Source organism: Anomaloglossus baeobatrachus, chromosome 2, assembly GCF_048569485.1.
Source record: "Anomaloglossus baeobatrachus isolate aAnoBae1 chromosome 2, aAnoBae1.hap1, whole genome shotgun sequence".
Taxonomy (NCBI): domain Eukaryota; kingdom Metazoa; phylum Chordata; class Amphibia; order Anura; family Aromobatidae; genus Anomaloglossus; species Anomaloglossus baeobatrachus.
In genome coordinates, this window is record NC_134354.1 from 233,773,283 (window position 1) to 233,786,454 (window position 13,172).

Here is a 13,172-nt window from a genome sequence, read left to right on the forward strand (position 1 = left end):
TTTTGAATAATATGCGACGGTCTGCCCTGGAAGGTTGCCAAATGGTTAAAGACAGGGAAAATCACAACTTAATAATAATAATAATAATGTTTTATTTCTATAGCGCCAACATATTCCACAGCGCTTTACAATTAAGAGGGGACATGTACAGACAATATGAGACAATACAAAATAACAAAATTAAGATACCAGGAGGAGTGAGGGCCTTGCTCGTAAGCTTACAGTCTATGAGGAAACAGGGGAGACACAAAAGGTGAGGGGGGGGTGGGGGAAGAAAAGCTTGTCATATATGGTCCAGCCATCGATTTAATAGGGTATTCAAAAGCAGCTAGGGACTACAAGGGACTAGATTAGATCAGGGCAGTGAGGTGATAGGCTAGTCTAAAGAAATGTGTTTTTAGGGCCCACTTAAAGGTGGGGATGTTGGGAATTAATCGGATTTCTCTTGGTAGTGTGTTCCAGAGCATAGGCGCAGCTCGTGAGAAATCAACCAGATAAATAAGTGACTAGTGCAAGGTAGGATGTTCCTGTTTGCTGTATTTACGCCTATAGCTTGGTTGCTGGTCTCAGTAGCAGCCAGTCACATCCATGATAATGTGGGACTGATTATTTTAGGACTCTGGTCACAGGAATTCCTTTCATTGTGTATATATATGCCGCGTACACATTGCTTGTTCTATACAATCCCGAATGTCAGTAGGTTAGTGTGATGCTTGGATGGGACTGTGGTGGTCGGAACATGTGTTTTCAGTTTTGGAAGGATGCCGATATACTAATATATATGGATTAACGGGCCTTGGCGGTAATGTCCTCCGAATGTTAGGAGTTAATGTCTGTGCCAGGACTTCTGAGGGCACATGGGCTGACTGTCTGTTGCCCGGGGTATTGTGGGCTGTCAGGAATCCAGGCATTGTGGGCTCGGCACAGCTGAACAAAGCAGTATTGAGCCCCACTACGCTCTGCTGCATTGAAATCTGAGTGGGTCAGGAAATTCCTGGCATTGCTGTGGGAACACTTGGAGACCCACTGCTACAGCGAGCGTGCCGTAGACAATGTACCGCCAACCCACCTAGACAAATGATGGGCTTCACACTAAAGCTGTCCACCGAGGGCCACGTCAGGGCTCTCCTATTGTCACTGGCTGAGCTGTACACCGACGGAAAGCCCTTAATAAGGCCCAGCTTCACTGCTCCATTGCTTCACATTGGCCCCAAAATCTGTCTTATAGATCATGTCCTGTTCTAAGAGAGGGTTATCGGGCCAAACCTATACGTGTGGATCAGTTTTATAATTGTATGTAGATCTGGAAAAATCCGATGCCAAGGCTTCTAAAAAGTGTCCGGAGTTTATCATACAAAGAACCGATACTCCAACCATTTGGGTCAGAAGCAAGACTTACTCCATCATGTTCACAATTTCTCAAGAAGCTAAAGATGGCTTCCCTTTAAAGAAGCGCTCAGCAGAAGATGACCACTATCTTAAAGGGAATCTGTCAGCAGGTTTTTGCTATGGTATGGAATAGCATGATATAGGGGTAAAGATCCTGATTCCAGGGATATATCACTTACTGGACTGGTGTCGTTTTAATAGAATCCCTGTTTTGTCTGATGAAGATGTAGCAGAACTAAGACTTTTGGGTTGTGTATAACCGCACCCATACTCCTGACTGGCAGCTTCCTGAGTACACTGCATCACTAGCAAGCTGCCAATCAGTAGGGGAGGTGGGAGTACACAGATTAGACTGACAAGTCGGCAGGAGACATGTAGTCCAGTAGTGATAATCTCTCGCTGATAAAACACTGATTGTATTGAAGCTACAGCACACAGCCTAATAAGTGACACAAGGCTGATTATAGCTCCCTGCCTCTACATTATGATGCTCTCACATTAAATAGCAAAAACCTAGTGATAGATTCCCTTTAAATCTGGCTTTTATGTTACATATATTTTTGACAGTTTTTCCAAAATTTCTGCATCTTTATTAGAAAAAAAAAAATCAAAATTAATAATCTTACATTTCACAGTAGCCACAGAGGCTTTATTAGATTCAAACCCCCTGTCCATTAAGGAAGAGTTTCCCCAAGGCTACTTATCAGAGGCAGGAATAAAATGACAGGTAATGCCTCTATACACAGATGATAGCACAGTATCCACCAATCACAATAGGCTGGTCCTGTTCCCCCTTCCTTTACAATGACCTTTACACACGCTCATTAGAAGCCTCAATATAAATGATGGGTTTGGATTTTGTTCATTGTGGCTAATGTTCGTGTGAATTTCCTAAAAGCAACTGAAAGTTAAAGTCTGAAGGTGAAGCAAATCAATGCGGAGGACACTTTTCCAGTGGCCACGTCAGTACCTTGTGGCCACCGGACAGGAGTCTTGTGCATGCCATGACACCCCTAGTGTCTCTTCTGATTTATAGGCCCCAGTGCTTCATTGTTGATGCACGCATGATGTCAGTTGGGCCAGACCTACAAAATAAGACACAGCTCGTAGGTGGCTCATAGGACTCGCATTTGGTGGCCACGGAATACCAATGTGGCTTCTGGACCAGATCCTGCGGGTCGATTCGTCTAGCTCTTAGGGGCACTTTGCACACTACGATATTGCAGCTGCGTTGTCGGTGGGGTCAAATCGAAAGTGACGCACATCCGGTGTCGCAGTCGATATCTGAGTGTGTAAAGCCTTTTTGATATGATTACCAAGTGCAAAATCGTCGTAATCGTATGATCGGTGTAGCGTCGGTCATTTCCATAATTTTGGAAGGACCGATGTTACGATGTTGTTCCTCGTTCCTGGAGCAGCACACATCGCTGTGTGTGAAGCCGCAGGAGCGAGGAACATCTCCTACCTGCGTCCCGCGGCTCACGCCAGCTATGCTGAAGGAAGGAGGTGGGCGGGATGTTTACGTCCCGCTCATCTCTGCCCCTCCGCTTCTATTGGCCGCCTGCCGTGTGACGTCGCTATGACTCCGCACGACCCGCCCCCTTAATAAGAAGGCGGTTCGCCGGCCAGAGCGACGGTCGCAGGTCAAGTGAGTGCATGTGAAGCTGCCGTAGCAATAATGTTCGCTTCGGCAGCTATCAGAAGATATTGCAGCTGCGACGGGGGCGGGGACTATTGCGCTCAGCATCGCTGCCATCGGATTGCGATGTCGTAGTGTGCAAAGTGCCCCTTAGAGTTTCCATACCTGATCACATTGCTTCCTTATCTTGTGACTCCTGAATGAAAGAGACGGCAGCCATGAGCACAGTAAGGCCGGGGAAGCTCAGGTACAGCAATGCGTGCACGAAGTCTGGTGCTTCAGGGTATAGGAAAGAGAACTCTGCGGATAACCACCGACCGTAAGACGCGTGTCAAAAATGATTACCCTCTTTCTAGGTCATCAAATGGCGCAGGATATATTTACACTTCACACCTCATACAAAGAAGCCCAGGAAATAGGAATTTGGATGGATTTTTTTTTTACTTGTTTGCAAAAGCGTGAAAATCATTTATACGTACATCTGCTTTTCATCTGCTGCTTTTGTCTTGAGGAGTAACCGTCATTTTCATTTTATTTCTCATAAATCAATAGTACACAAAGATAGGAACTTTAATATTGGATCTTATTAGAGAAATACACTTTTTTTCTTCTCCAGGACTGATCATTCCTCCTCAATTCACAAGAAAAAAATTTATCTTGTGTGAATGCAGATTTTCCTTTTACGAAGCGAGGAGTTGACAGTTGGTGCTCATAAGGTTCTATGAAGACCTGTTCTCGTTCAGGAGAACTTGCAGCAGAATGTCTTTGTCTGCCTCTTCCCCTCTCCATAGAATTTTAAAAGCACCAACTGCCGTCTATATCAGTTATAGGCATATCTGTATTTTCTGAATACAGATTTTCCTTTTACTGGGCGAGGAGTTGACAGTTTGTGCTCATAAGGTTCTATGTAGAGCTGATACTCGTTCAGGAGAACTTGCAGCTAACTTTTTCTCTCCATAGAATTTTAAAGCAACAACTGCCGTCTATATCACTTATAGGGAAATCTGTCTTTTCTGAATACAGGTTTTCCTTTTGCTGGGTGAGGAGGTGACAGTTGGTGCTGATAAGGCTCTATGAAGACCTGTTATCGTTCAGGAGAACTTGCAGCATAATATCTTTGTCTGCCTCTAGCTCCTTCTCACCATAGAATTTTAAAGCAACAACTGCCATCTATATCAGTTATAGGGAAATCTGTCTTTTCTGAATACAGGTTTTCCTTTTACTGGGTGAGGAGGTGACAGTTGGTGCTGATAAGGCTCTATGTAGAGCTGTTATTGTTCAAGAGAACTTGCAGCAGAATATCTTTGCCTCTAGCTCCTCCTCACCATATAATTTTAAAGCACCAACTGCCATCTAAAGTAGTAATATGGAATCTGTCTTTTCTGAATTCATGTTTTACTTTTGAACTGTGAGTGAACGATCCATTCAGGAGGACAAAAAACAAAATAGTAATTCTTGTACAAGATAATATACTATATAACACCTAATCAGCGCTGAGTCCAAATCCTAACCTTGCATTGGATGAAAATTCAATCTAATGTAATAACTTTCAGAAATTGACCTATTGTATTAAAGGGAATCCGTCAGCAGGTTTTTGCAACCTAATTTGAGAGCAGTATAATGTAGAGACAGAGACCCTGATTCCAGTGATGTCACTTACTGGGCTGCTTGTTGTAGGTTTGAGCTGTTTTATAAAGGTGACTTTATCACTAGAGGATGAGTAAACGTGTGGCCAAGTAAGTCAAGCATATTTGAGTTCTGTGTAACCCCACCCCCACCACTGATTGGCAACTTTCTGCCTATACACAGTATACTCAAAATGTATATGCTGTGATAGCATTCTATCAAAACTGCAGCAAGCAGCCCAGTAAGTGACACATCCCTGGAATCAGGACCTCTGCCCCTATATCATGCTGCTCTCAGATGATGTAGCAAATACATGGTTAAGTAATCCCAGTATTAAAACTATAACCCGTAGAACCTCAGTAGAAAGCCCCTGATAATTTAGGTGCCATACTCAGATCCATTGGTACATCATTTCAGCAGATTTGGTGCCATACTCATATCCATTGGTACATCATTTCAGCAGATTTGGTGCCATACTCAGATCCATTGGTACATCATTTCAGCAGATTTGGTGCCATACTCAGATCCATTGGTACATCATTTCAGCAGATTTGGTGCCATACTCAGATCCATTGGTACATCATTTCAGCAGATTTGGTGCCATACTCAGATCCATTGGTGCATCATTTCAGCAGATTTGGTGCCATACTCAGATCCATTGGTACATCATTTCAGCAGATTTGTTGTGCTGCCATGTAACATCTTGCACTTTTTTCTCTCTCGTAGAGATCCGAGCCCAGTTATTGGAGCAGCTAAAATGTCTGGATCAGCAATGTGACCTGCGCACCCAGCTTCTTCAGGACCTGCAGGACTTCTTCCGGAAGAAAGCGGAGATTGAAATGGATTATTCCCGTAACTTGGAAAAACTCAGCGAGCGGTTCCTTTCCAAAACACGCGGAGCCAAAGATCAACAGCTCAAGTAAGAGAAAAACGACTGAAAATATGAATCCTAATGTTGGTTTCCGCAGTAGTATACTAGAATGGGTTAAAAGGAAACCGGTCAGGTCCCGTATACCCTCCAACCCTGCAGCATTTACATTTGCCTGTCAAATTCCCTTCCTCACCAGTCCTGTATAACCTCATTCTCTAAAATAAAACTATAGAAAAGCATCTATTCCCTCCATTTTTCATATGCAAATTAGAGCTTTGGTTAGTCGCAGGGGCATTAGTCCCCAGACTAGTCGGCCCTCTTTCCATGTTATCACACCCCTGAGGCCGTGATAACATGATTTCCGTAAGTTACCGCCAGCTCCTGCAAATCTTGTGCAAGGCTCATTTCGTCCACGTCTGTGAGCCTTTGGAGCAGGGGATCTGTAGCGTGATTTCATTAGGCGCACTGCGCATGACCAGAGGTTCAGAAGACCTGTACGAGGCCATCTTCTGAGCTTCCGGTCATGCGTAGTGCGCCTAATGAAGCCGGGAATCATCCCCCCTGCTTCTGAAGTGCACTGACTGGATCAAAATGAACCGCACGCATGCGCGAGATTTCCATTAGCTGGTGGTGACAGGTGTGTGATAACATGGAAAGAGGGCCGACTAGTCTGGAGAAGCAACGCCCCTTTGACTGGTCAAAGCCCTAATTTGCATATGAAAAACAAAGGTAATAAATGCATTTTTTAATGTTTAATTTTAAAGAATGATGTTATACAGGGCTGGTTAGGAAGGGACTTTTGACATGTAGGTGCTGCAGGGCTGGGGGCATAAGGGGCCTGACAGATTCCCTTTAAGTCCCCCTACTGAAATGGCTAGTGATCTGTCACACTCTCTAGGAATTTAATTCTACTCTATCGCTAACCCATAATCTCCTATTTAGCTCCGAATGCTAATTTCCACAATTGCAGCTGTGCCACAGAGCATAATTGGGTTTATGAAGAAGCGACCATGTCAGGTACAGAAGGGAGGGGAGTTACAGTAAAGTCTACAAGCCCTGATGGGTTCTTGTATATGATGAGCGCTGTGAATACCTGTTAATATATGAAACAAAAACGGAGTTCATTTTGATGAATTGGGTGAGAAAGATATTCCATTTTTTGCTTGTGCACATCCATCATGGTTTGGACTGAGGATCATTTAGTAACCTGGAGGAATATTCTGTTCCATAGATATCATACTCATAGATCAGTCCCAGGAATAGTGAGCAATCAAGCAGTCACCACTTCCACCCCAAGGATGCGCCTGAAGCTTTTTGGTAGATTTCTGCTGACAGATGATCGACCAGATTGGGGAAGGTGACATCACTGATACCAATCTGGCTGGCCAGGACAATATCGCTCCTTCACTGATTACATTACTATAATAGATCAGCCTATTTTACGTTTTCCACAACCGATTACTGATAAGTTCTCAAAGATCTTTATTACTAACTAGCTGTACTACCCGGCTTCACCCGGGTTAATAACGGTTGTTCACAAAATAGAATGTATTAACAAAAATGTATTCTGCACACAAATACCACAAAACAAATAGAAATGTAATTATTAAATGCAAAAACTAAGCTAATAGAAGCATTTCACAACATATATTTCAACAGCACAGATATTGCACACAGATTTAACTAAATTGGCCAAGTAATGTGCTCCGTCTGCCTCTCTCCCCCCGTCTGCCTCTCTCCCCCCGTCTGCCTCTCTCCCCCCGTTTGCCTCTCCCCCCCCCGTCTGCCTCTCTCCCCCCCGTCTGCCTCTCTCCCCCCCCGTCTGCCTCTCTCCCCCCCGTCTGCCTCTCTCCCCCCCGTCTGCCTCTCTCCCCCCCGTCTGCCTCTCTCCCCCCCGTCTGCCTCTCTCCCCCCGTCTGCCTCTCTCCCCCCCGTCTGCCTCTCTCCCCCCGTCTGCCTCTCTCCCCCCGTCTGCCTCTCTCCCCCCCCGTCTGCCTCTCTCCCCCCCCCGTCTGCCTCTCTCCCCCCCCGTCTGCCTCTCTCCCCCCCCGTCTGCCTCTCTCCCCCCCGTCTGCCTCTCTCCCCCCCGTCTGCCTCTCTCCCCCCCCGTCTGCCTCTCTCCCCCCCCGTCTGCCTCTCTCCCCCCCGTCTGCCTCTCTCCCCCCCGTCTGCCTCTCTCCCCCCCGTCTGCCTCTCTCCCCCCCGTCTGCCTCTCTCCCCCCCGTCTGCCTCTCTCCCCCCCGTCTGCCTCTCTCCCCCCCGTCTGCCTCTCTCCCCCCCCGTCTGCCTCTCTCCCCCCCCGTCTGCCTCTCTCCCCCCCCGTCTGCCTCTCTCCCCCCCCGTCTGCCTCTCTCCCCCCCGTCTGCCTCTCTCCCCCCCCGTCTGCCTCTCTCCCCCCCGTCTGCCTCTCTCCCCCCCGTCTGCCTCTCTCCCCCCCCGTCTGCCTCTCTCCCCCCCCCGTCTGCCTCTCTCCCCCCCCGTCTGCCTCTCTCCCCCCCCGTCTGCCTCTCTCCCCCCCCGTCTGCCTCTCTCCCCCCCCGTCTGCCTCTCTCCCCCCCCGTCTGCCTCTCTCCCCCCCCGTCTGCCTCTCTCCCCCCCCGTCTGCCTCTCTCCCCCCCCGTCTGCCTCTCTCCCCCCCCGTCTGCCTCTCTCCCCCCCCGTCTGCCTCTCTCCCCCCCCGTCTGCCTCTCTCCCCCCCCGTCTGCCTCTCTCCCCCCCCGTCTGCCTCTCTCCCCCCCCGTCTGCCTCTCTCCCCCCCCGTCTGCCTCTCTCCCCCCCCGTCTGCCTCTCTCCCCCCCCCGTCTGCCTCTCTCCCCCCCCCCGTCTGCCTCTCTCCCCCCCCGTCTGCCTCTCTCCCCCCCCGTCTGCCTCTCTCCCCCCCCGTCTGCCTCTCCCCCCCCCCCCCGTCTGCCTCTCTCCCCCCCCCCGTCTGCCTCTCTCCCCCCCCCCCGTCTGCCTCTCTCCCCCCCCCCCGTCTGCCTCTCCCCCCCACCCTGCCTCTCCCCCCCCACCCGTCTGCCTCTCCCCCCCCACCCGTCTGCCTCTCCCCCCCCACCCGTCTGCCTCCCCCCCCCCCCCGTCTGCCTCTTCCCCCCCCCCGTCTGCCTCTCCCCCCCTCCCCCCCCGTCTGCCTCTCCCCCCCCCCCCGTCTGCCTCTCTCCCCCCCGTCTGCCTCTGTCTTTCACAGTCTGTCTCCCCAGCGACATCTTATTACCTCACATATAAGCTTCTTATACTATGAATGTCTTTTGTTCCTATAGCAACCAATCACAGCTCCTACTAATAACCTGTAGTTCCAGGCTCCATTTACTTTAATGGAGGCATGTTTTTTGGAGAGTAACTGTAAAGCGCGGGGTTAAATTTTCCTGTCAAAACATAGTCTACGACGTTCCCTGGGTCACATGAGGTGCCTGTGCAAAATTTCGTGATTGTAAATGCGACGGCGCGGATACACTTTTCGTTTTACTTTTTCCCCATTATGTAGATGGGGGCAAAATTGATTGGTTAATTTGAACGCACGGGGTTAAAATTTCGCCTCACAACATAGCCTATGACACTCTCGGGGTCCAGACGTGTGAGTGTGCAAAATTTTGTGGCTGTAGCTGCGACGGTGCAGATGCCAATCCCGGACATACATACATACATACATACATACATACATACATACATACATACATACATACATACATACATACATACATACATACATACATACATACATACATACATACATAAATACACACATACACACACATACATACATACATACACACACATACATACACACACATACACACACACACTATACACATACACGCACATACACACACGCACATACACACACATACACACACATACACACACACACACATACACACACACACACACATACATACATACATAAATACACACACATACACACACACACACACACACATACATACATAAATACACACACACATACATAAATACACACACACACACATACAAACATAAATACACACACACATTCAGCTTTATATATTAGATCTTTATTACTGTTGGTTGTCGTTTATGGAAAAACCTACACAATCATATCGAATTATAGTAGTTTAATGAAAACTTTCAGTTTTGTAGTTGATCAAAATATAAATTGTCATAATAATTTGCTGAGTGACTTCAAGCAAAGGAGCCGTCAGTCAGCAGGAGGGGATAGGGCTGGGTGAGGAATAGAGCCGGAGTGACGGAGGTTTGGGAAGTTCTTATACAGTCCAAAGCACGTAAGCCTAATTTGTATATCGGTTCAAACGCTGATTTCTCAGTAACTGAGGAATGGCCTGAATACTAATGAGAACAGACTGTCTGGAGCACCAATGTGTGTGAACTAGGTGCTAGCTTAAAAAATACATAACTAATAGTAAAGTGAAAAAGCTGCACACTAAACACTATATTATAAGGAAATATTGGTAAAGCATAACCGCTATAGGAATATTAGAACAATGAAAAATACATTTGGCTAACTGGAAAAAATGGAAAACATGAAAAATGCATAACTGCGAAGGATATTTGAAATAGAAGAGATATTTAGCAAATGTATTGATCAATGCAATTGTGCCGGAATACCACGAGGAATGGACTGAACATGTAAAGGTATTGCTGGATTTCCCTTTCTAAGAGCTACATGTGCATAGAAATAAAGCACCACTCCAGCTTTTTTTTTATATTGTATAGCTAGAGTGGTGCTTTAAATCCAAGTCCCTGGTTTATACTCCCCTTCATCTTCTATCTGCCAATCCGGTTTGTTTCCTGTGATTTATGACTTACCGGAAGCCCCAGTGTTTCATGGAGTGCACTCTTTAATGTAAGTCTATGAGAGTCTTGTTCTGGCTCTCATAGACTTACATTGAGAACTTGTGATGTACCTTCTGAAATCCGGCTAGTCAAAAGTTTGTCACAAGATGGTGCCGTGGGGCCGGAGCAGTGTCGGTAAAAGGTGAGTATATTACAAGGGGCAGGCAGCTTAGATTTAAAGCGCTACACCACCACTGGGAAAAAAACACCTCACTGGAGTGGTGCTTTAATGAAGCATTTTTGTCCGACGTTTCTCTAGTCGGTTACCTATCTAAATGTTCATGTTGGAGTCATCTAATCCAGATTTATTTGATCATAGAAGCCAGGGACACATGATTTAAAAATGACAAATCTGACGTTTCTTGTCCTGTTTAATACAAGGCGGGCGGTGCTCTTCAGGAGGGGCCGGAGTGTGACTGCGGCACCGGTATCTGGCATGTGTCTCTTCCTGACCATTCGCGTAAACAGCAGATGTTTGCTGCAGAGGCTGATGGCATTCCGCACATTCCTCTTGGAGTTAGACACCAGAGGGTCAGGCTGTTTTTCACAGAACAATATAAAAGTGGGTCAGTCCTGTCATGGAGAGAAGGAACGTGTGGCCAGAAGCTGGAGGAAACCTTTCTGACAATATTGCCCGTACACATACAAATTCTATACATTGCCATCAGATGCATGGGGTTTGAGAATGGAAAAATATCCCACTCCCCGGATTATCATGCTTGTCAGAGCCAAATATCGGTTGGTTTTAACTAAAATTTTATATTTGGGCTTCCCCCATCAAAAAAACATATATGAATAGAACAAACTTTCAGGAGTATCAATGGCAAAACAAGTAGTCAAAAATTGAGTTAACAAATTGTACTATGTCTAAGGCTCCTCATAAACCGTACATAACTGTTTTCTATTTGCTCATTAAAAGGAATCTGACACCAGATTTTTGCTATGTAATCTGAAAATAGTATAATGTAGGGGCAGAGACCCTGATTCCAGTGATGTCACTTGCTACTCTGCATACTGTGATTTTGATACAATCACGTTTTTTCTCTGCTGTAGATCTGTCAGTGCCCAAAATTCTGAGCCCCATATAACGCTCCACACACCACTGATTGGCAGCTTTCAGTGAAAATTGTACCATATAACACAAAGCTGCTAATCAGTGCTGGGAGTGGTGCTACCCACAACAGTTGACTAGGAGGCACGAGACACTTAGTCCTTTAGTGCTAATCTCCTAATTTTATTGAAACGGCAACACACAGCCTAGTAAGTGACACATTATAGGAGTAAAGGCCGCTTTACACGCTGCGATATCAGTACCGATATCGCTAGTGATCGTACCCGCCCCCGTCGGTTGTGCGACACTGGCAAATCGCTGGCCGTGGCGCACAACATCGCTTACACCCGTCACACGGACTCACCTTCCCTGTGACGTCGCTCTGGCCGGCGATCCGCCTCTTTTCTAAGGGAGCAGTTCGTGCGGCGTCACAGCGACATCACATGGCAGCCGTCCAATAGAAGCGGAGGGGTGGAGATGAGCGGACGGAAGATCCCGCCCACCTCCTTCCTTCCTCATTGCCGGTGGAGGCAGGTAAGGAGATGTTCGTCGTTCCTGCGGTGTCAGACATAGCGATATGTGATGCCACAGGAACTACGAACAACATCAGACCTGCAACAGCACCGATATTAAGGAAATGAACGACGTGTCAACGAGCAACGATTTTTCACGTTTTTGCGTGTGTTGATCGTCGCTCATTGGTGTCACGCGCTGCAACGTCGCTAACGGCGCCGGATGTGCATCACTAACAACGTGACTCCGGCGATATATCGTTAGCGATGTCGCAGCGTGTAAAGCCCCCTTAAGTCTCTTTGCACCTACATCATGCTGGTCACATAAAAACCTGCAGACAGACTCTGTGTACAAAGTGTTAAGCCATTTGCACATCCACCTATTTAACTAAATGCTGGTGGAACGTGATCATTCACTCTCCCCCAGAGGCAGTTCTCTAAATAGCGATCCTCTCTTCACTGGAAGACAGACAATCGAAATAGCTGTCTGTCCTTCTTGTCCGAGAAGAACCAGAGACTTAGGGGTACTTTGCACGCTGTGACATCGCAGACCGATGCTGCGATGCCGAGCGCGATAGTCCCCGCCCCCGTCGCAGCAGCGATATCCTTGTGATAGTTGCCGTAGCGAACATTATCGCTACTGCAGCTTCACATGGACTCACCTGCCCTGCGACTGTCGCTCTGGCCGGTGACCCGCCTCCTTGTTAAGGGGGCGGGTCGTGCGGCGTCATAGCGACGTCACATGCCAGGCGGCCAATCGGAGCGGAGGGGCGGAGATGAGTGGGATGTAAACATCCCGTCCATCTCCTTCTTTCCGCATATCCTACGGAAGCCGCAGTGACGCCAGTAGGAGGTGTTCCTCGCTCCTGCGGCTTCACACACAGCGATGTGTGCTGCCGAAGTAGCGAGGAACAACATCAGACTGTCGCGTCAGCGTAATTATGGATTACGCCGACGCTGCAGCGATGATACGATTACGACGATTTTGCGCTCGTTAATCGTATCATCGAGCCTACACACTACGATGTCGCATGCGATGCCGGAAGTGCGTCACTTTTAATTTGACCCCACCGACATCGCAGCTGCGATGTCGTAGTGTGAAAAGTACCCCTTAGAAGTAGGGTCACAGTAATAGTTGAGATGACTTCTGCTGTAGAAGTAAGAAAGAAAAATCTGAGCTTCCAGAGGGGGAAGGAGACTGATTCTGTGTAAAGCTTGCACACTGCAAGACTGATTAGCAGCAACAGCAAAGAG

The 13,172-nt window shown here is 47.5% G+C and overlaps 1 protein-coding gene across 1 annotated transcript in view; it reads left to right on the forward strand.

Annotated features, from left to right (window-relative positions):
- Positions 1-13,172, forward strand: part of SRGAP2 (SLIT-ROBO Rho GTPase activating protein 2) — a 202,989-nt gene that overhangs the window by 76,342 nt on the left and 113,475 nt on the right. Inside the window, exon 3 of the mRNA XM_075335705.1 lies at positions 5,381-5,573. Within this exon, the coding sequence (XP_075191820.1) occupies positions 5,381-5,573 (193 nt within the window). The remainder of the gene's footprint in view (positions 1-5,380; positions 5,574-13,172) is intronic.